The sequence below is a fragment of the Triturus cristatus genome, chromosome 2_1 (genome assembly GCF_964204655.1).
Source record: "Triturus cristatus chromosome 2_1, aTriCri1.1, whole genome shotgun sequence".
In the NCBI taxonomy this organism is placed as follows: Eukaryota; Metazoa; Chordata; class Amphibia; order Caudata; family Salamandridae; genus Triturus; species Triturus cristatus.
The window spans coordinates 31,525,718-31,547,903 of record NC_140581.1 but is presented as its reverse complement, the minus strand read 5'-3'; the positions used below and the strand labels follow the sequence as shown (position 1 = coordinate 31,547,903).

Below are 22,186 nucleotides of genomic sequence, written 5' to 3'. Positions count from 1 at the left end.
GATCGGGAGCCCATCGAGCCCCGGGGCCTTCCCAGAGGCCATTTGCATGATGGCCTCGCGAATTTCGTCAATCCCGAGAGGTTCCATGAGGAACTTCCTTTGGGCGTCAGAAAGCCATCCCAGTGTGATCTCCCCCAAATATTGGCCTAGCTCCGGCTGTTCAGTGTGAACGGAGGAGTATAATTCAGTATAATGAGCAACGAATGCTTGCATGATAGACCGGGTGTCCCTGTGGAGCACACCCGAGCCATCCTGGATCTCGAGAACTTGATTGTTAAAACGAGGCGGTCGGATTGCCCAAGCCAGGAATTTACCCGGTCGCTCCCCTTCCCCGTACCTGCGAGCCTGGAAGTATTTCCCCCTGAACCGAACCTCCCTGTCCGCAGTTTCTTTATAGTCAGACAAACGTTCGCGGAACCGGGCCTGCGCCCCAGCATCAGTGTGAAACGTGGGGGCGGTCTCCAAATCCTTAAGATCAGACTCAAGTTTGCGAAGGTCGCTACGCAGAACCTTGAGGACTCCCACCCCTTTCGAGATGCACAGTCCTCTAATTGTGACTTTAAAAGCCTCCCACACCACGGCAACGCTATCCACCGTGCCACCGTTGCGCTGGAAGAAGCTCTCAATTTCCTGTGCAATTTCGGACCGGAAGACGTCGTCCAGCAGGGCAGTGGGCTGCAGTCTCCAGGACATCGGGGAGCCAGCGAGGTCCGTCAATTCGACGCTCAGCAAGACCGGGGCGTGATCGGAGTATGTGCGAGCCAGGTGTTTAACCCAGCCTATCGTGGGAGCAAGTCCCGGGGATACTAGGATGTAGTCCAGTCTCGCCCACGTGGAGTGCGCGGCAGTCCAGTGCGTGCCCTCCCGTGTCGCCGGGTTCCTAGAGCGCCACGTGTCCAGCAAGTGACGCTCAGTAAGGAGGTCATGCACAAACGCCTGCGAGCGGGTGTAGTGGTGTGGGCCAGGATTCGCCCTATCCCTCTCGGGGTCAACAGCAATGTTAAAGTCACCTCCCCACACTAGGTAAGTGGAACCGATGCGCAAGATCTCCCCCCAGAGCGTTTGGAGGCAAGACGGATCGTCTGTGTTGGGGCCATAATAGCACACTAAAGTGAGCGTGTCCACGCCCATGCGTCCCCAGACAACACAATACCTGCCCTCCCGATCCATCCGTTCGCCCATGTGCACAAAAGGGGTATGCTTCCTAATGAGGATGGCCACCCCACGCGAGTAGGTGGAGTAAGAGGAGAAGGTGCGGTGCACAGCCCAACGTGACGCAAACAGTACAGGCCGGGAGGGATCCAGGTGTGTCTCTTGGAGGAAGGCCACCCCTACTTGATGCCTATCCAGGTATGCCAGGACGTGTCTACGCTTTCTATGGTCACCCAAGCCCCTCACATTCCAGGTCAAAAAGTTAAGCTGCCCAGTAAAGTCCCTACGTGTCTGCGGATCACTCATGGAGAAGGAGAAGACTCAAGTACAACAACACAATGCAACCACCGCCCCCCGAATAATGTGAAGAAAACAATGCCAACATCGCCACATTCCATTCAAAACTAGCATAGTTAACAAATCCCCAACTCCCCCCCCACCCCCCCCCCCACAGCAGCATCCCAAACATGCTATCTGGACAGTCCCCCACCCCCCCACCCCGAAGTAAACCCCCTCTATAGCAAGTGCCATAGGGGAGCAACATGTAAACTTAAAGTCAAGTGGGTAATACCCTTGGGAGGACAGTCTAGGTGAAAACACAGTAACCCCTCGACTCAGAAGAGTGCACTCAGCAGGGAGCCGAGCCCTCTCCAAGGACAAAAGGGCGCCCAGCGAAGTGAGAGGGTCCTGAGAGTCTGGTGCAAGCAAGAGAAGCGCTGAGCTTCAACAACATCCCCTCACAGTCAACACAATTAGGGCCATGGGTCCCCATACCAAGTCTCACCACGGCAGACCCGTGCAACACCTTACCAGCTGACAAGCAACAGTCTCAGAGGCGACCAGGCAACGATGCAGCACCATCATCCGGTTGCCGGCGAAGAGGGGCAGTCCAGGTCACGTTTCTTGAGTCGCTTCAAGAACTCCTCCGCCTGTTGGGGTTTAGTGCAAAAGAGTTGTTTCCCTTGATGAGTGATGCGCAGGCGGGCCGGGTAAAGAAGCGCATAGTCAATTTGTGCAGCTCGCAGTTTGTGCTTGACCTGGACGAATTTCTTCCGCTCCTCCTGAACCACCGGGGTGAAGTCTGGGAATATGGTGAAGGTTGTGCCGCCATAGGATAGGGTCTTCTTCTCCCTCGCCGTCCGAAGCGCGACATCTCGGTCACGGAAGTTCAGCAAGCGTGCGATGATAGGGCGGGGGGGAGCCACCGGCGGCGGCCTCAGGGCAAGAGATCTGTGCGCCCTTTCGACGATGAACTGAGGTGAAAGGGAGTCCGTGCCCACCACCTCTCGCAGGAGACCCTCGACATAGTCCTCCATCTTGCCCGTGTGGGTCGATTCTGGAATGCCAATTAAGCGAATATTGTTCCTTCGACTGCGCGCTTCCAAGTCCTCATTTTTGGCTGCTATTATGTGTAGGACCTTGTCCATGCGCGCCACAGTGGCAGACAGTTCCGATGTGCGATCTTCGGTGTCCGAGATACGTCTCTCCGTCTCCGTGAGGCGTTCGCCATGACTGTCAACCTTATGCACAATCGAGTCCATGCGGGACTGCATGGAGTCCATTTTGTCCACTATGGTCGCTAGACTTTGCCGCATATCCAGCAGTATGGACTTAACATCCTCCTCCGGTGGAGCCTCCGCCGACGTCGTCCCCCCCGCAGCGGGCTCCGGCTGCGACCTGGTCGGCTTCTTGGGCTCGAAAGTGAGGCGAGGCTGACGATTGTCCGGCTTCCCCATGGCAGCGCTGCCAAGCCGCCCACGGCAGGATCGAGGGCGCGTCCGGGCAAGCCGAGGCCGCAGGTCAGGCCACGAGGGCAAGCAGCAAAACGGGGGGGAGTGCGGCAATGCAGGGGAGGGGGGAAGTCTCCGGACCGGACCGCGGGTCACAGGATCATCCACAATCCCACAATTCGACCCCCTCCACCTGCTATGAGGGACCCCGCTGGGGACCAACCCTCGCTCCAGAGAACGACCGCGATCACCCAGGCAGTCCCCTCATCTGCTCAGCAGGCAGCTCCTCACCTGTGCGTCCGGGGCGACCCCTGCGCGGAACTCCAGTGAATAATAACCAGGCAGGCGGGGGGAGGAAGGTTCCGGGGCGAGCCCCACAGGCATGCACCTCCGTCCGGCGTCTCCAGGCCAATGGCCCCCCCCACAGGCGGACACCACAAAGCAGGCACCGGCGCAGGAGGGCCAGCGAGTAGTACTCCAGGCAGGCAGTCCCTCCAAGCTCCGACGATCTGTCGGTCGGTCACGTAACACCCAGTGGGCAGGCAGCCAGGCCCCAGCGGGGGGGGACGGGAGATCCTCACACGTCGAAGCGAGCGAGGCAGCACCGCACCGTAGCGAGGATCAGTGGAGGGCAGGGCGGGCGGCCGCCGCAGCCGCGGCACCAGCCGGGCGCACCCGTCACCGGTGCTAGCGCCCGCCGGGCCCCCCGCCGCCACCTAGATCTTCCGCTCGCCTCCGGTCAGGGGTATGCAGTTGGGCACACCACGATCACCGCAGTCGCGCCGTAGGGCCGCCGCCCGCGGCTCCGGATCCGGAGGTGAGGCCCAGCGTCCACGTGGGAAGCACCGGCCTCTCGTTACGGCAGCTCCCCGGTCTCGGCTCCAGTGGGACGCACGCCTCATCCGGCGCGGTCCGCAGCGGCTCCCCAGGTCGATTTCACCGGGCCACGAAGGATGAAAAAGCGCTCAGGCCGTAGTAGGGATATAGGGGCGTCTACTCATGTCTGCGCAGGCAGCAAAAGACGACTTTCAGGCAGGATAATGGAGGATTTCGTCGCCGGGCTGCGGGAGCTTCACCCGAAGGCAGCCATTCCGCTGTGCGCCACCTAGCGCCCCTTCAGGTATAGAGGTGTGTATAGAGGTACTAGTGCATAGTCAGTGGTAAGGTGCTAGAGTGTGGGTAGGGGTAGAGGTACTAGGATGTAGGAAGTGGCAGAGGTACGAAGGTGGAGCTGCAGTGGAGCTACAAGGGAATGGCTAGGGATAGTAAGGTATAGGTATGTACAGAGGTAACAGTGAATAGGCAGGGGTCGAGGAGCTAAGGTATGGGAAGGGTACAATGGTATAGGTGAGTTGAGGAACTAGGGCATAAGGCAGCGGTAAAGGTACGTGTATATAGCAGGGATTGTGAATGGGGTAAACAAATATATATTTATATATAGTTAGGAAAAGCAATAAAGAGAGGAAGATGGAAACGATGGCAATGGTTTGGGTGAGTCCCTTAAAAAACAAATGGACTGTAGACACAGGGGTGGGGAAAGTGTACCATGGCTACCTCCTATCAAACTTAAACAAGGCATCTCCAATATATTGAAAGGTATTTTTGGACATGGAACACCTTCACCAGGGTGAATGAGACATTTGAGAATGCCATTGAATTTGGAAAAAACAAGAAACAGGTTTCTGGAAAAGCTTCCCCAATACGTTTTTCTCCAGAATCCCATAGATCCCCTCGAACAGAAGCACAGGGAGACGTCCAGCTCACCTGGTGGAGGCATCGAGCTCACCTTGTGGAGGCGTCCAGCTCACCTGGTGGAGGCGTCCAGCTCACCTGTGGAGGCATCTAGCTCACCTGGTGGAGGCATCCAGCTAACCTGTGGAGGCGTCCAGCTCACCAGCTCACCTGGTGGAGGCGTCCAGCTCACCTGTGGAGGCATCTAGCTCACTTGGTGGAGGCGTCCAGCTCACCAGCTCACCTGGTGGAGGCGTCCAGCTCACCTGTGGAAGCATCTAGCTCACCTGGTGGAGGCGTCCAGCTAACCTGTGGAGGCGTCCAGCTCACCAGCTCACCTGGTGGACGCGTCCAGCTCACCTGGTGGAGGATTACTGCTCACCTGGTGGAGGCATCCAGCTCACCTGGTGGAGGTGTCCAGCTCACCTGTGGAGGCATCTAGCTCACCTGGTGGAGGCGTCCAGCTCACCTGTGGAGGCATCCAGCTCACCAGCTCACCTGGTGGAGGCGTCCAGCTCACCTGGTGGAGGCGTCCAGCTCACCTGGTGGAGGTGTCCAGCTCACCTGGTGGAGACGTCCACCTCAGCTGGTGGATGCATCCAGCTCACCTGGCGGAGGCATCCAGCACACATGGTGGAGGCGTCCAGCTTACCTGGTGGAGTCGTGCAGCTCACCTGGAGGGAGTGTGCATTTCACCTGGTGGAGGCGTCCACCTCACCTGGTGGAGGCGTCCAGCTTACCTGGTGGATGCGTCCAGCTTACCTGGTGGATGGCTTCGGTCACCGGAGTGTCGATCATGCTGAAGAGCAGGTTCCGAAGGGGGGCAGCCTGGGAGCCCAAGAGGGAGGCCCCAGTCCCCATGAGGTGAGCCAGGGACAGGTGGGTGGACAGCAGCTTCAGACACAGCAGGACAAACTGCTGCTGTTCTCTGAAAAATAGAGCCAGGGGAGTTAGGTGAACCTGTAGATCCTGTGGCCAAAGAGGCCCCGAATAAGATGAGAGAGAGCAGCGTAATGGCATGGTATAATTCAAAGCACAGAGCATGCCAAGCATGGCCTTCATGGACTGCATCATGGCACTGTGCATGTCACATATCAGAGCCTTGCGGAAGGATGCACGTCTACTCAATTCGCTAAGTACGTCATAGCACAGCGAGTCACGTGGCACTTAGGGGTGCTAGTGCAGTACCGGAAGTGAGGATGAATCAAGGTTCTTGTGGGAACCAAGAAGGAGAGGACAGTTTGGGGAGGAGGGGAAAAAAGTGAAAGGCGTGATTAACAAGTGAGCAACTTGAAGCACTGGAAATAAAACACATAAAATAGAGAAATAAACAGGAAAGCGGACGTGACTCAGAGGGGAGAAGTTCAGAACACATTCAGTCCTGTTTTAGCCAATGGGGATGAGTGATTTTGGTGGCTTTCAGTGAGGAACGTTTTCTGATGTTTAGAAAAACAGACAGCAGAAGTCACATACGCTGCACAGTACACCTTACGATCAAAATAAGAATGATAAAAAAGACCGACTGATGTGTTTCTTTAAAGACATTTACTGATAAACATGTGGAACTGGAGGGGTGCCCAGCTTGGCGCCCATGTCAGGAACCGATCAAACCAGGGCCACGCCACATCAGTAAGGTCTACACAGGGTCCCTGGTTTGATGTGTTCCTGCTGCAGGTCTAGGCCAAGCCACACAAGTGGGGTACAGTATTTCTGAGAGAAGTGTGGGAATGCTGGGTAGTAGGAATAGTGTGGCTCACTGCAGCTGCCGCAACTTCCCTACCCTAAAAATGGCCAAATTTGAGATTTGCCTGGTGTACCATCCTGGACGCCTCCGGGTGTTTTCAGAAATGTTTGGGTTTGGTAGGTTTCTTTGATTGTCAGCTAGCCCTGTGCCTGAATAGTGCAGCTGTTTAGCACAGCAAATGGAAGGAAGTTTGTATTTACTCTCACTCTGCCAGGCCATAAGAAAGTTGTGCCCAAAAGAATCGAATACCAGGGCGCAGATTGGGATAAACTCCCCCAGTCCAGATTAATGTAACTGTTCTGGGTTGTGAGCGAAACCTGTCTAATTGCTGGGTGGGCCGCTCATCCCTTTTTAAAAAACTTTTTTTCTCCTGGTGTCTAGTGATCTCTTTGCCCCTGAGGGCAGATTGGAGTAAACTCCCCAAATCTGCATCCAGGATGGGTAGAAAGACTGTGGTTCATTGCATACTCTGGGGCGTGGGTGGGTCCTGATGCCTAGGTGGCCTGCTGCACACTTTTTTGTAGATCTTTTCCCCTGGTGTCTATTTGGTTTTCCCACAGGGAGCAATTTGTGGTTAAACTCTCCAACCGACTCTCAAGGGGGGCAGGAAGTTGTTTGCATCTGTTCTGGGGTGGGGGCACTTGTGCCTGGGTGGGCTGCAGCGGGGGCTCCTACTCTAAGGTGGAGTATCACCCCATTGCTCTCAGAGCAGTCGAAAAAGGAAAACTAAAATGATAATAACAAAATGTTGTTATTTAGTGTGGGCTACGGGGCCAGGTTAGGGCGGATGGGGCTGGGGTCGCAGGGAGGAGGAAATATATATGCACCATAAGTGCGCATGACAGTTTGGCCGGCCGTCTTGGGCTGGCCAAAAAGTCATGCACACTTAGCATTTCTCCACCTGGTTGTGTTGCACAGCTGGGTGGACAACAGTCCCAAGGCTCCCAGGCACTGTCTGAGCAGCCAAACAGGCCTCTCTGTTGTGTCCATTCTGGGTGGGAAGCATGGCCTCATGCCACGCCCGGCCACCCTGAGTCTTTTGTTTGTTGGCACTTTTGTACCTGGTATTTTGTGGGTTTACTGCCCCACGAAAGGCCAAATTGGGAGTAAACACCTCCTATCCCAGAAAGAGTGCTGCACCTGTTCTGGGAGCACAGCCTGATGCTTGGGTGGGCCACACCTGCCCCTTCATTTTATGAGGCCTTTTTCCCTGGTGTCTAGTGGGGTTACTGCCCCACAGAGGGCCAAATTGGTTGTAAACGTTTCCTATCCACCTCCCAGGGTGTGCAGAAAGAGTGCTGCACCTGTTCTGGAAACACAGCCCGATGCCTGGGTGGGACACACCCCCCCCTTCATTTTTTTAGGCCTTTTTTCCCTGGTGTCTGGAAGGCTCTCTGTCCCCTCTTCCCAATTTTCAGACTGGGGAGACACTCCTCAGTGGCTCCTGTTCTTGGGTGGGAGCATTGTCCAACAACTCCATGTGCCGCCCCCACCCATTCCTGTTTTATTACTTTTTTCCCCTGTGTCTAGTGGGCTTTCTCAACAGGGGCAGATTGAGGAAAAACTCCCCTAATCCATCCCTGGGGGCAGAAAGACTGCTGTGCCCATTCTGAGGTGAGGGCATAACCCGTTAACTGGGTGGGCAGACGCAACGCCTTCTTTTTTTTTTGCCTACTTTTTCGCTGGCATCTAAGGGGACACAGTGGTATTCATCCTACTCAACCTCACAAATACATTTGACACTGTTTCCCACCCAATCATCATCCAACGCCTCGAAGAGGCTGGGAAACGTGGACCAGCACTCCGATAGATCACGTCCTTCCTCTCAGGATATACCCAAGTAGTCAGCTTAGCCCGGTACTCATCCACTACCTCAAATCTGATCTGTGGCATCCCTCAAGGCTCCTCGCTTAGCCCTACGCTTTTTACCATCTGCATGAACCCGCTTACCATCATCATCTGCGCTCACGGTCTCAGCACCATCTCTTATGCTGACGACACTCAGTTCATCCTCTCCCCCTTGCAGGACACCTCGAACACTCAAGCAAACTTCATCAACTGCATGTCCGACGTTGCGAATTGAATGAATAACAACTGCCTAAAACTCAACACCGCCAAGACAAAGTGGTCATATTCAGAAAAGGCACCTCTCTCTGGTCCTCACCCTGGTGGCCCTCAGAGCTGAGACCGACACCAAGCCATTTCAAATTTGGCCAGAAACGTAGGGATCAAGATCGACAAACAAACCTCGATCTCCAACCTAGTCAATGAGGTCACATCCACCTGCTTCTACACCTTCAAAATCCTCAAGACAGGATGGACACATGAGGATCTGTCATGCAAGCCCTCATCACCCACAGAGTGTACTACGGCAATGCCCTCTGTGTTGGCGCCAGAGCTCAATTCACCAAGCGGATTCATGCTATAGATAAGGCTGACCTCTGGTTGCACATGCGCAACTCGTTTTCATCTTCCGTTTTCCCCGGAAAGGGTAACCCCCCCAGAGGCCTCTCCCCTTTACTATTTTAGCCGCGTTCGCTGCCATTTCGAAGTTGTTAACCGGCAGTCGCATGGATAGGATAGGCCTATCGGGGCCACTACCGGGGTAGAACCGTGAGTTGACTACCAGTTTCAGTCATTTTTAATACAGAGTTTGTTTTGTCGACTACTCCCTGTTTAGGTGATATGTAAGCAACAGATTTAGTATTCATATCATTGCTGTTTTAGCCCGATAGCTCGCAGGCAGCCCATGCCTCTAGCTTGTGGAGCGACCGTCTCAGTATCATCTGGTAAGGAGTCTCTGCTCCCTATATGTGGCACATCTTTCAGGGCTGTTTTTGTTTGGGCTCATGTGATTTTACCCACACCTTACCTTTTACCATTTACCTCACAGTATCATGCACTGTCATATACATTGTTTATTTTTCTAAGGCAGCATTTCTGTTATCCAGGGTTGTTAATCCACTAAGCACCATCAATGTACCGGTGTAATTCGTGTCCCCATTTCACTTCTTTATGTGGTTATTGTGCACACAACTGTGGCACACAAATGATGCTTTAAGTTTTACTGATGCACATGCCTGTTGTCTATCCTGTTTTTCTTTTCTAGGTATCGATCAGGAGCGGCTTTCACTATTACGCTGTAACCACAGTGAGGGTATACAGGTTTCTGCCCTGATCTACTTGAAAGGTATTTTTCTTCTATGATGCACAAATGATGCATCAAGTTTTACTGATGCACATGCCTGTTGTCTATCCTGTTTTTCTTTTCTAGGTATCGATCAGGAGCGGCTATCACTATTACGCTGTAACCACAGTGAGGGTATACAGGTTTCTGCCCTGATCCACTTGGAGGGTATTTTTTCTTCTATGTTTCACGTGCACCTTCATTTTAGTTCTGGTCCTGAAGAAGCGCACACGACCGTTATGGCGACAGAGGCGCGAAACATGTCGACCTATGACCTAAGACACCCAGGCATAGTGTGCCTCCAAGGGAATGTTTTATTAAGCAGTTAGACTCTGCTAAGGGTACATCTGTTCTACATTGGCTTCATGATGACCCCTTTCTTAACCTTTTACAAAATTGCACGCACTGTTTTCACCCGCCACAGAGGACCCACTCACCACACACCCGCATGCAGCATCCGGCAGTCCTCATATGATCTCCGATAAAGTGACCCTTCGGGGAGCCTGTAGGGAATTGCAGCGCCGGCCCTACGAGGAGCACTGCCCGATGATGAAGCATGACATCCTTCGGGGTGTGTGAGGGCATCAGAGGACAAAGAGTGGTCTTCCATTAGCTGAGTGGGTCCTTCACCTAGGATTTCTCTTCACTCTTCTCTTTCTTTGCTTCTTTTTGAGCCTGGGTGACTTTTTGCGCCTGGCCGTAGGAACAGTGGGGCATATCAACAACAACCGGAGATAATTATCGCTCAGCGCTCTTAGCGTGAGGATACTTATCGCCGGCTAGCATGAATTTTTATCGCTGAGATAGCGTGCTATTAGCAACGCTTATCTCAATAGCGATAAAAATCCTCACGCTAACAGGCTAACGTGAGATTATCGCTGGAAACCCAGGGATAATCACACGTTACCTTGTTGATAGGGACAGGCAAACTTAGCCATGATATCCTCCTTCCATAGGATATCATGGCTAAGTCTGAAAATTAGCAGACGTAAAAAAGCAGCGTTAACCGCGGTTAGCGCTGCTTTTTTTGTCTCTAACAGGGTTAGCGACATTCTTGATAATAGGAGAAATGTCGCTTAGCGACATTTCTCCTATTTTTTTACTCTGGAACGCCCCCTTTGCATCTCATTAGAGATGCAAGGGGAAGCGTAGAGTAAAAGGGTGCTAACATGCAAATTTGCGTGTTAGCACCCTGTTCTTGATAGGGCGCTAGTTTTATCTCTGCTTTTTTGGCTTTTAAAGCCAAAAAAGCAGAGATAAAGCCCTTGTTGATATGCCCCCGTGTCCTTTTTTGTGTTTATAGATAAGGCTGCAGCCAGACTCACTCTCAAACTACCGCTCTGTGCGCACATAGTCAAACACCACAAAGAGCTCCACTGGCTCCCTATCCACCAACTCAAACTCCTTGTTTACGTACGAGGCACTACATAATTAAAGGCTTGCATACCTCAGTAGCTGCATCCAGAGCCACACACTGACCAGACACCTCCGCTCAGCCAGCCTTCTCCATGTTCTTCACATCGGCCAAGCCAGAGCTGGGCAGCGCACCTTTCCCTCACTGGCCCCCACAGCCTAGAATGATTTGCCCTACCAAACCTGAGTCACCAGTTCCATCTTAGATTTCTGCTAGAAACTAAAAACATTGATCTTCCAGTAAGGCCCAGACAGGATTGCACATATCGTTCTATAGGCACCAGGATATCCGCCTAGGTAATATGTACACCACACAGATACTGTAGGAAGGAAGAATCCTTCTAGCATAGTTTCCCTCCCTTTTTGCAGGGTGTCAGTGTGTTTTTGACCTAGTCTGCTGGGATCCTGCTAATCAGGACCGCAGCAACTGTGCTCTCTCCCTTAAAATTGACATGGTAAATACTTTTGTACCTCCACAAGTGGCTACAGGTGTACCCTTCTAAGTCCCTAGTATATGGTACTAAGGTACCCAGGGCATAGGCACACCACAAGCCTCCCATGGGCTGCAGCATGGATTGTGCCACCCATGGGAGTCCACGTAAAACTGTGACTACAGGCCTGTCATTGCAGCCTGTGTGCGTTGGTGCTTGCACCTCACACAACAGATATACGTTTTCTTACATCTGTGGGCACTGCACTTAAAACCTATAAGTTACTTTTTGACCCGGGATCCCTGGTTGGTTGAGGTAGGTACCTTAGGCCAAGCAGGGACCCGCATTCCACCGTCAGGGAAAGGAAGGTTACCTTCAGAGAGAGCCCAGCTCATCCCCTCGGTAGTTTGGCACGAGAAGCCAGGCTTATCTTCAAGGCAAATGTGTAAAGTATTTGAAACCACGCTCACAACAACCCAATGATGACACCACAAATAGACTCCTCATGAGTTTTATAAAAACAAGTATAAACTTTATATAAAAAGATATACGATAAGACCACACAATATAAATCCAACATATGATGTTGTGTACTATTTCTCCTGGCTGGTTGTTAGGCCAGCCAGTCCTTGTAAGTTCTGGCGGTATTAATGAGCACTTCTAAACATTCTCCTGTAAATCTAATATCATGTGTTACAGTTCGTAATGCTAGAATCAGGCACTTTTGCAATGTATAAATACTGAAAGGCGTAACGCAGCAATCAGACACTCTGCAATGTTAAAAGAATGCAATGCGTAACGCAACAATCAGGATTTTGAAGGTAAAAATAATGCAATGCATAATACAAGGCAATGTGTAATACACTAATCAGGTAATTTGTTAGGCAGGAACAATGCAATGCGCAATACGCTAATCAGGTAGTTTGTTATGCAGAAACAATGCAATGCGTCATACGACAATCAGGTAGTTCGTTATGCAGATATAATGCCATGCGTCATACACTAATCAGTTAGTTTGTTATGCAGGAATAATGCAATGCGTAATACTCTAATCAGGTACTCCGTTATGCAGAAATGATGCAATGTGTAATACTGAAACAACAAACAAGGTGTCCAGGGAAATTATTTAATTTGAATCGCAATAAACCTTAGACCCTTAATTCTGAAGTTTATGAGCTTTATTCAGCTTAAGGCAAGGAGCCCCCAGTACATGGGATCATACTTCCAACACTGGAATTGGTGTTGGGGTATGATTCCAACATGTTTGATACCAAGCATGACCGGGTTCGGTGCAGCCACTATATAGTTAGACATCTCGTAATCACTGATGCCCACTATATGTCTTAAACCACACTTACAAAGCCTAGAGAAACGGCTCCGGAGTTTGTAGGTGTGTTCTGCTCATGCATTGGCACCCTGCCCTCAGGACTGATGAGCCTGAGTGGTGACTGTAGGACTTGGCCCTTTTTGGCTAAATTTCCTAAACTTTTTGCTTCCCCCCTAGACCTTTTTTCTGACATAGTGTTGCCAACGTAGATGCTTCAGACACTTTGCCACTGGTAAACAGTGTCAAAGTGCAAGTGCTCCCTGTGTAAAGTATAATGGTAATTGGTTGTCCATGATTTGTACGTTTACCTTACTAGTAAAGTCCCTAGTCAAGTGCACTATGTGTGCCAGGGCTGGTAATGCAAATGCTACTAGTGGGTCTGCAGCACTATTTGTGCCACCCACACAAGTAGCCTTTAAAAGCGAACTCAGGCCTGCCATTGCAGTGTCTGCACACAGTTTGTTAAACTGCCATGTTGTTCTGACAAGTGCACTCACTTGCCAAACCTTACCCTTCCCTTTCTATGCACATCAGACACCCCTATGTTTGGTTTAGGGTACCCCCTGGGCAGGGTGCAGTGCATGTGAAAGGTAGGACATGTACTAAGGTGTGTACCATGTCCTGACGGTGAAATAATCTCCATTTCGTTTTTCACTGTTGAAAGGCCATCTTGCCCATAGGACAGAATGGGAAGGCTGTGTAATATGTTTTCCAGCTTATCTTCCCAAAGGCTTAAGATGGAGAGGTGAAGTTTAGTATGCCTGAACTCACAATGTAATAACACATCTGTTTATGAAGGTGGTTTTTGCATTGTGTGTTTAGAAGCCACTCTTTTAGAAGTGGCTGAGTTTTTGTGCTCTAACATTTCTGTGTGTCTCTGCCAGGCTGTGGATAGCCTGTCTGAATTTGAAAGCGATAGGATCTGGGGAATGTCTTGACCCAGGGGAGGAGGGGAGGAGGTGAGGCAGCAACAGGCTAACCTGCATCTGGTGTGTAGGGGGAGGAGAGGCCCCTAGAGGTGAAGAGGCCTGGGTTGTTGCTATAAAACAATTGTCCCATCTCCTGCTGAGTGATTGAGAATGCAGACCCCCACTAATCAAAGGAAGAAAGGTGTCACTGGCAGGGAGGCACCCAGAACTGGTTTGAACAGGGGTCAGTGCCCCCTGAACACAAAGACTTCAAAGCCATTGAGGGGTATAACTATGAGAGCCGAAGCCCCTGAACTTTGGAGAATGGCTTGATCAAGTGTGAACAAGACTGGAGCTACTTCATGGTCAAGAGGACTTTTGCCAACGAAGAAACAACTGAAGAGACTGAAGGATAGGACTGACCCTTGCTGTGTGTTCTGGGGCTGGCCTGCAGTTTGCTGTTTTAACCAAGGAAAAGCTAAAGGGACTTTGATGTGTGCTGTGTCCCCCTGCTTGAAGGACTTTGCTGTGTGCTGTGTCCTGAAGTAACTTATCCCCAAGGGCCAGAGGTGAGCTGGCACCCTGTTGTGGAAACACAGGAACACAAAAGTTTCCATGAGAGTCTCAGCGGCGCTGTGTGTGCATGCTTGTTGCAGCCTGAGGCCCTCGTAAGGTGTGCCCAGTGATCGTGGGCACCTGGAGTCCAAGCAAGGATCAGCGACGCGGTGTGCATGTGCTTTGTGCAGCCTGAACCCCTTTGTGAGGATTGTCCAGTGATCATGTGCACCGGAATCTAAGTGAGTCTCATCAACGCTGTGTGCATTGTGCACCGTGAGACTTTCGTGAGGATTTGCCTTGCTATCGTGTGCACTGGAATCCAAGTGAGTCTCATCGACGCTGTGTGCGCGTGCGTTGTGCACCGTGAGACCTTTATGAGGATTTGCCTTTTTATCTTGTGCACCGGAATCCAAGTGATTCTCATTGACGGTGTGTGCGTGTGCGTTGTGCACATGAGACCTTCGTGAGGATTTGCCTTGTTATCGTGTGCGCCGGAGTTAAAGTGAGTCTCAGCGATGCTGTGCGCGTGATCTTCGTGCAGCCTGAGACCTTCGTGTGGAGTGCCCAGTGATCGTGCACCCGAAGCTCAAGGAAGTCTCAGCGACTCTGTGTGTATGTGCCTGTGGCAGCTTGAGATCTTCGCAACTGTAGCGGGCCGGACCAGCAGCCCAGGAGGAGCTGAGCCGCCAACCCGAGCCCGCCGTTGCCAATTGGCAAAGATTGCATTGGAGGCCCAGCCGCTGGATGAGGAGAGGAGGATGAGCTTGCGGCCCCCCCAGGTAATGTGTGTCGGCTCCTTTGGGCGGGGTGCGGGCTCGGAGGGAGACGCTGTCGGCCTCTCTCTCGTTCCAGCAGCGCAAGCCTCTGCTTAGGCTCGTATCGCAGCCCGTATTGCCAAGGGAGTAGCAGTACAGTGGCCGGAGTGCGGAGCTGCACTTTTTGATTACATTGTACCCATGTTGGGGGCAACTGTTGAGAGGCTGACTGCAAGTCAGAAGGCGAAGAGGCTGCCTAAGGCACCGTGATCAGTGCCTGAGTGTATTACACATTATTCCATTTCTGCATAACGGAGTACCTGACTGTCGTATTACACATTGCTAGTGTGATCAAGCAAGGCTTGGGTCCGTAATTCCCTGGACTGGACCAGCCATATATTGAAACAACAAACAAGGTGTCCAGGGAAATTATTCAATTTGAATTGCAATAATTCTTAGACCCTTAATTCTAAAGTTTATGAGCTTTATTCAGCTTCATTTAATATTTTCAAAAATCAATTAAACATGTCTTTCAAAAGGAATAACACATCAGTAAATCATACAGTAAAACATGACTTGATAACATAATCTATCACAAATACATCTGACAAAAAACGTTTTTGTAAGAAAAATACTAAACAAAAATGGTGACAAACATACATCAATTTTAAGTTTAAAGTAAATCACTAGGCGGACCCTAACTCAATTTTGGGCACATGTCTACTGTCCTGCCTGTGAGAGAATGGAGATACATACCACTGACGGGTGTTGTTAACACTAGAGAGGTAGATGTTATTTAGCCAAGGCCCTCGTGGCATACCCTATCGACGCTCCCCCATGCTCCAAGCCAACGAAGTATGGAGTTAACCTAAAGGGGACGTTGTCCTTTGTCTTAACTTCTATTCTTTTTTGAAAATGGAGCTTCAAAAGGTTAAACATTCGGGCATTAGATTTACAATGTACTAAAACGATAAAAGCTCATCACAGTAAACGGGAGCAGAGGACTTGGGTATTCCTACCTAGAAACAGCCAAGCGTAATGGAGCTCTATAGATTAACTGCATACTTCGACTAAGGTACAGATAATATATACTTCTTTGGCACTGAACTACTTAGGAGACCCCCTGTGCTCCCTGCGACAGCCTTTCAGGGTGTGCAGTCAAGCTAGTGCTGCTGCCGACCACATTACACGATTCTGTCCTCCTGCTGCTGAGCAGGGGAAGGTAGAACTGTAGGTTTTCTGTCACAGGGATACACGCCCACCTCCCAGACCAAACTTAGGGGCACCATAACGTCACTTTTTATGACATTGTGTTGGTGATAGGGCATTGCCTTATTTAAAAGGCAGCATTAAGCCACTTAACAAGGCTTAACGCTGCCTTGTAAATAAGGCCCCCATTTGCGCTGTACTCAGTGTGAAATAGGAGGGCAATGGGTGTTGCGGTGGGTGATCCACCACAAAACCCATTGATTTTGCACAGCCCCCTATTTACAAGGGCAGAGTCAAAATTAAGACTAGGGAAAACCTGGTCTTAAGTTGGCAAAACAAGAAGAAATGCATTATTTCTCCCAGGATGATGCAAAGCGAACACTTACTGCCCTTACCTGTTAGTCTTGAAGGGTGCCAGTGAGGGCGGTTTGCAAACGGAATAGGAGAATCTTTCCAGGAATGTTCGGAGGAAGGTAAAGGTGTTTTCACTGAGGTCTACACAGTAGGGTCTGTGCCAGGACACCATCTGCCTGCGTGTGGGAAGAAGCGTCACCAGTGCGTTATTCATGCCTGTCAGGACACCATCAGAAGACACATACACCAGCACCGTGTTATTTATGCCAGCTGGGACAGCATTGACGCACACTATAGGAAGACGCATACATCAGCACTGTATTACTCATGCCTGAAAGGACACCATCGGGATAAGCTTACACAAGCACAATGTAACTCATGCCTGTTAGGACACCATCTGCATGCGCTATAGGAAGACGCACACACCAGGACAGTGTTATGCATGCCTGCTAGGACACCACTGACATGCACTATAGGAAGACGCATACACCAGCACATGTTACTCATGCCTATAGGAAGACGCATACACCAGGACAGTGATATGCATGCCTGCTAGGATTCCATCGACATGCACTATAGGAAGACGCATTTACCAGGACAGTGTTATTCATGCCTGCTAGGACACCTTTGACATGCACTATAGGAAGACGCATTTACCAGGACAGTGTTATTCAAGCCTGATAGGACACCATCTGCATGCACTACAGGAAGATGCATACACCAGGACAGTGTTATGCATGCCTGCTAGGACACCTTTGACATGCACTATAGGAAGACGCATTTACCAGGACAGTGTTATTCATGCCTGCTAGGACACCATCGACACTCACTATAGGAAGATGCATACACCAGCACCGTGTTATTCATGCCTACTAGGACACCATTGGAAGAAGTTTACCCATCAAATGGACCCTGTGTCTGCATGTGCAGCAGAAGGAAAGAGGGTGGACCTTCCCAGTTTTTAGAGTGGAAGCAGTCTGATGCCCTCACCTATCTATTCCTAATCAATGAGACGACTTCTAACCTACCAATGCCTCCAGGGGCTATGAGTACCATTTGTCGCAGATAGTAAACTGCACAAACCACTTTGTCTCCATGATTGGCTGTTTCCCTTTCCTGACAATGTTGTAGGGGTGTCTCAAACAATCAGCATTTGTATAGCGCAGCACTGTTACCCCAAAGGCTTCTGGGCGCTGTGGGTGCGACATCTCTGTCAGAGAAACGAGGGTAGAGGGCAGAAAAACAAACAGAAAAGACAGAATAGAGAACAGAAAAGTGAGCAGACGAGACACAAACAGAGGGCAGCAGGTAGACAGACAGCAGAGGGTAGCGTAGGGTAGCGGACTGCGGGCAAGCTGGACAGGGAACTGTCGCAGGAGGAGCTGGCACAAGGACCTGGTCAATGGGGTTGTCTGTGGCCTCCATTAAGTAGGTCCTGGGGGAGAACGGGACGCTGGGTGATGGGAGGAGGGAAACGGCGGGAAGAGGGATAAAACAAGAAGAAGAATGCAAAGCAAAGGGCAGCAAATGAGCAGAAAAGGCAAGACAGAGGGCAGCAAAATAAGCAGAAAAGACAAAACAGAGGGCAGAAAAGCAAGCAGAAAAGGCAAAACTGAGGGCAGAGAAAAAAGAAGTAAAGGCAAAAGAGCAGGCAGAAAAACAAACAAAAAAGGCAAAATAGAGGAGGCACAAACAGAGGGCAGAAAACAAGTAGAAAAGGCAGTACAGAGGGCAGCAAAGCGAGCAGAAAAGGCAAAACAGTGGGCAGTCAAACAAACAGAAAAAGGAAAAACAGCAGGCAGAAAAACAAACAAAAAAGGCAAAACAGAGAGCAGAAAAACTCACAGAACAGGCACAAAAAGAGGGCAGCAGATAGACAGGCAGCAGAGGGTGGGCAAGCTGGACAGGACAGGAGACTGTTGCAGAGGAAGCTGGCACAGGGACCTGCTCCTTTCCATCATTCAGGGCCTCATTTAGTGGACACTGAGGGATACAACTTACAGTAGACTGCCCTGGCTACCACGGCATCACCATTGTTTCAGATAGAGATATCGCCTTGTCAAGAAGGAAATGTGATTCCAAAAGTGTAGCAGTTCATAGCTAGACATGACCGTGCAGCAACCAACAATTAGTACTATATGTTTATTTTCTAGGGCTGAGGATTACTGTGTGGCAGGACATTAACCTTACACTTGGTCATGAAGCATGACCAGTGGAGCGTGCCTCCCCTCCTTCAGCAATTCTATGGCTTACTCGCCTTGGCTCCAGAACCTTATGCTTACCTGTCCATCGGTGGTGCAGTCCACGCCAGGCTGTGTGAAGTGCCTGCTGTAATCTGCTGGATGGGCCGGTTCTCCAGCCCGATGACTCTCCGGGGCTTGGTGATGGGCGTTGAGGTGTGGCCTTGTCCGCACTGGCCCATGGCGTTGTTACCCCAGGCGTACACCTCATGACCTAAGGACAGAAAAGAGAACTTGAAAGCAAAACACTGACAGATGGCTAAGTAGACCTGTGGTGCTGTGCGGTGACAGAGGGGTAAGTACCAATGAAGAGAGAAGAGTGAAGCTTTGACAAGCAGGACACTTGGTGCTACTGCTACCTTTTCAATGATGGGCGCCAAATGTGCATTTATCCTGGCACAATTGAGTACTATTGGGAATATTTGTATTCCATCCGGACCTGAGCGCAGTACTAGGAGATTTAATGTCAACATGGTCCATCATTGCTTGAGCCTCTTCTGCAGCCACCCTTACACTTTAAAAAGAGATCATTGACCACCTCTTCAACGCTCCACCCAACTTTCAAGATGGGGTTATTTCTATGACAACAGTTGTGTAGCTCAAAAACCTATCCGTATGATTTTTTAGGTCGAGCCTAGCGGCAGCGCACATAAACTACTCGCTCTGCGAGACTGCTGTAGTAGAGTATGGGAGAGAAGCCGGCTCTCTGCCCACTCTCCGCCCATGTTGTTCATTAGCTTGTGTCACTGTCTTTCGTAAATTCTGCCTTTGGATTTGGTAATAGGCTTGTTAGTTCCTCTTTAGTACGGCCTTGTTTTCATTTGTAAGCCAGCACATCTGTGTTTAATGTCATCTGTACTAAAGCCACCTAACGGGTTGTTTTCAAAAGCCTGTTTTATTAGCACCACCATCAATACCACCACCACCAATACCACCACCATTACCACCACCATCACCAGCACCAATACCACCACCACCAATACCACTACAACAAATTCCACCACCACTACCAATATCATACTACTACCGCTACCACCAATACCACCACCACCAGAACCAATACTGCCACCACCACCAATACCACCACCAATACCACCACCAACAATACCACCACCAATTCCACCACCACCATCAATACCAGAACCTCCACCACCAGTACCTCCACCAGTACCACCACCAATATTACCACCACCAACACCAAAACCACCACTGCCAATACCACCACCACCACCAAAACCACCACCCCAATACCAACACTGCCAATATCATACCACCGAAACCACCACCAATACCAACACCAAAACCACCCACCAATACCACCACCATGACTAATACCCCCACCACCACCAACACCACCACCAATACCACCACTAATACCACCACCACCAATACCACAACCAATACCACCCATACCACCTATACTACCACCACCACCAATACCACCTCCACCACCAATACCACCACCACCAATGCCACTACCACCACAAATACCACCACCACCACCAATACCACCAATACCACCACTAATACCACCACCACCAATACCACCACCAATACCTCCACCACCAATACCACCACCACAAATACGACCACCACCAATATCATACTACCACCACCAACACCAATACCACCGCCACCAATACCACTACCACCACCAATACCACCACCACCATCAATACCACAACTTCCACCACCCATACCACCACCTTCACCACCAATACCACCACCAATACCACCACCATTACCACCAATACCACCACCACCAATACCAACAACATCAATACCACCACAAATACTACCAAAACCACCACCAATACCACCACCACCATTACAACCACCACCACCACCAATACCACCACCAATCCAATAATACCACCACCAATACCAATACCACCGCCAAAACCAATACTACCAACAATATAACGAATACCACCACCAATATTACCACCACCAGTAACAATACCACCACCACCAATACCACCACCACCACCAATACCCCCAATACTGCCAATACCACCACCACCTCAAATACCACCATCACCACCAATACTACCTCCACCACCAATACCTCTGATACCATCATGAATACCACCACCACCAATACCACCACCACCACCAATACCACCACCAATACCACCACCACCAATACCACCACCACCAATACTACCACCACCACCACTACCGTCAATAGCACCATCCACATTACCACCACCACCATTACCACAACTGCCACCAATACTACGACCACCACCAATACAACCACCACCAATACCCCCAACAATACCACCACCACCAATACCATCACCAATCCAATACTACCACCACCAATACCACCACCAATACCAATACTACCACCAATATAACGAATACCACCACCAATATCACCACCACCAATACCACCACCACCAATACTACCACCACCACCACTACCGTCGATAGCACCATCACCATTACCACCACCACCATTAACACAACCGCCACCAATACTACGACCACCACCAATACAACCACCACCAATACCCCCAACAATACCAATACTACCACCAATATAATGAATACCACCACCACCACCAATATTACCACCTCCAATACCACCACCACCAATACCACCACCACCACCAATACCACCAATACTGCCACTACCAATACCACCACCACCTCAAATACCAACACCAATATCACCATCACCACCAATACTACCTCCACCACCAATACCTCTAATACCACCATAAATACCACCACTCCACCAATACCACCACCAATACCACCACCAATACCACCACCACCAATACCACCACCACCAATACCACCACCATTACTACCACCACCACCACTACCATCAATACCACCATCACCATTACCACTACCACCATTACCACAACCACCACCAATACTACGACCACCACCAATACCATACTACCACCACCAATACCAGCAGCACCCATACCACCACCACCACCACCACCACCACCACCACTAATACCAATACCACCACGAATACCACCACCACCAATACCAACGCCACCACAATAACAAAACCATCAATACCACCACCAATACCACCACCACCAAAACCACCACCAATACCACCATCACCACCAATACCACCAATACAACCACCACCACCGATACCAGCACTACCAATACCACCACCAATGCCACCACCACCAATCCAATATCACCACCACCAATACCAATACCACCACCAATATAACCAATACCACCACCACCACCAACAACACCAACACCAATACCACCACTAATACCACCAATACCACCACCACCACAAATACCACCACCAATACCACCAATACTACCATGAATACCACCACCACCACCAATAACAATACCAACAACAATACCACCACTACCACCAAGAAAACCACCACCACCAACAATACCATCAGCACCAATACAAACACCACCAATACCATCACCACCAATACC

The 22,186-nt window shown here is 50.4% G+C and overlaps 1 protein-coding gene across 7 annotated transcripts in view; it reads right to left on the bottom strand.

Annotated features, from left to right (window-relative positions):
- Positions 1-22,186, bottom strand: part of LOC146863653 (putative E3 ubiquitin-protein ligase HERC1) — a 1,482,062-nt gene that overhangs the window by 1,207,032 nt on the left and 252,844 nt on the right. For all 7 annotated transcript variants that reach the window (XM_085627737.1, XM_085627739.1, XM_085627735.1 and 4 more), the window contains exons 10-12: positions 18,782-18,953; positions 16,541-16,675; positions 5,376-5,541 (exon numbers count right to left, since the gene is read on the bottom strand). In XM_085627737.1, coding sequence (XP_085483863.1) covers positions 5,376-5,541; positions 16,541-16,675; positions 18,782-18,953 — 473 coding nt within the window. The remainder of the gene's footprint in view (positions 1-5,375; positions 5,542-16,540; positions 16,676-18,781; positions 18,954-22,186) is intronic.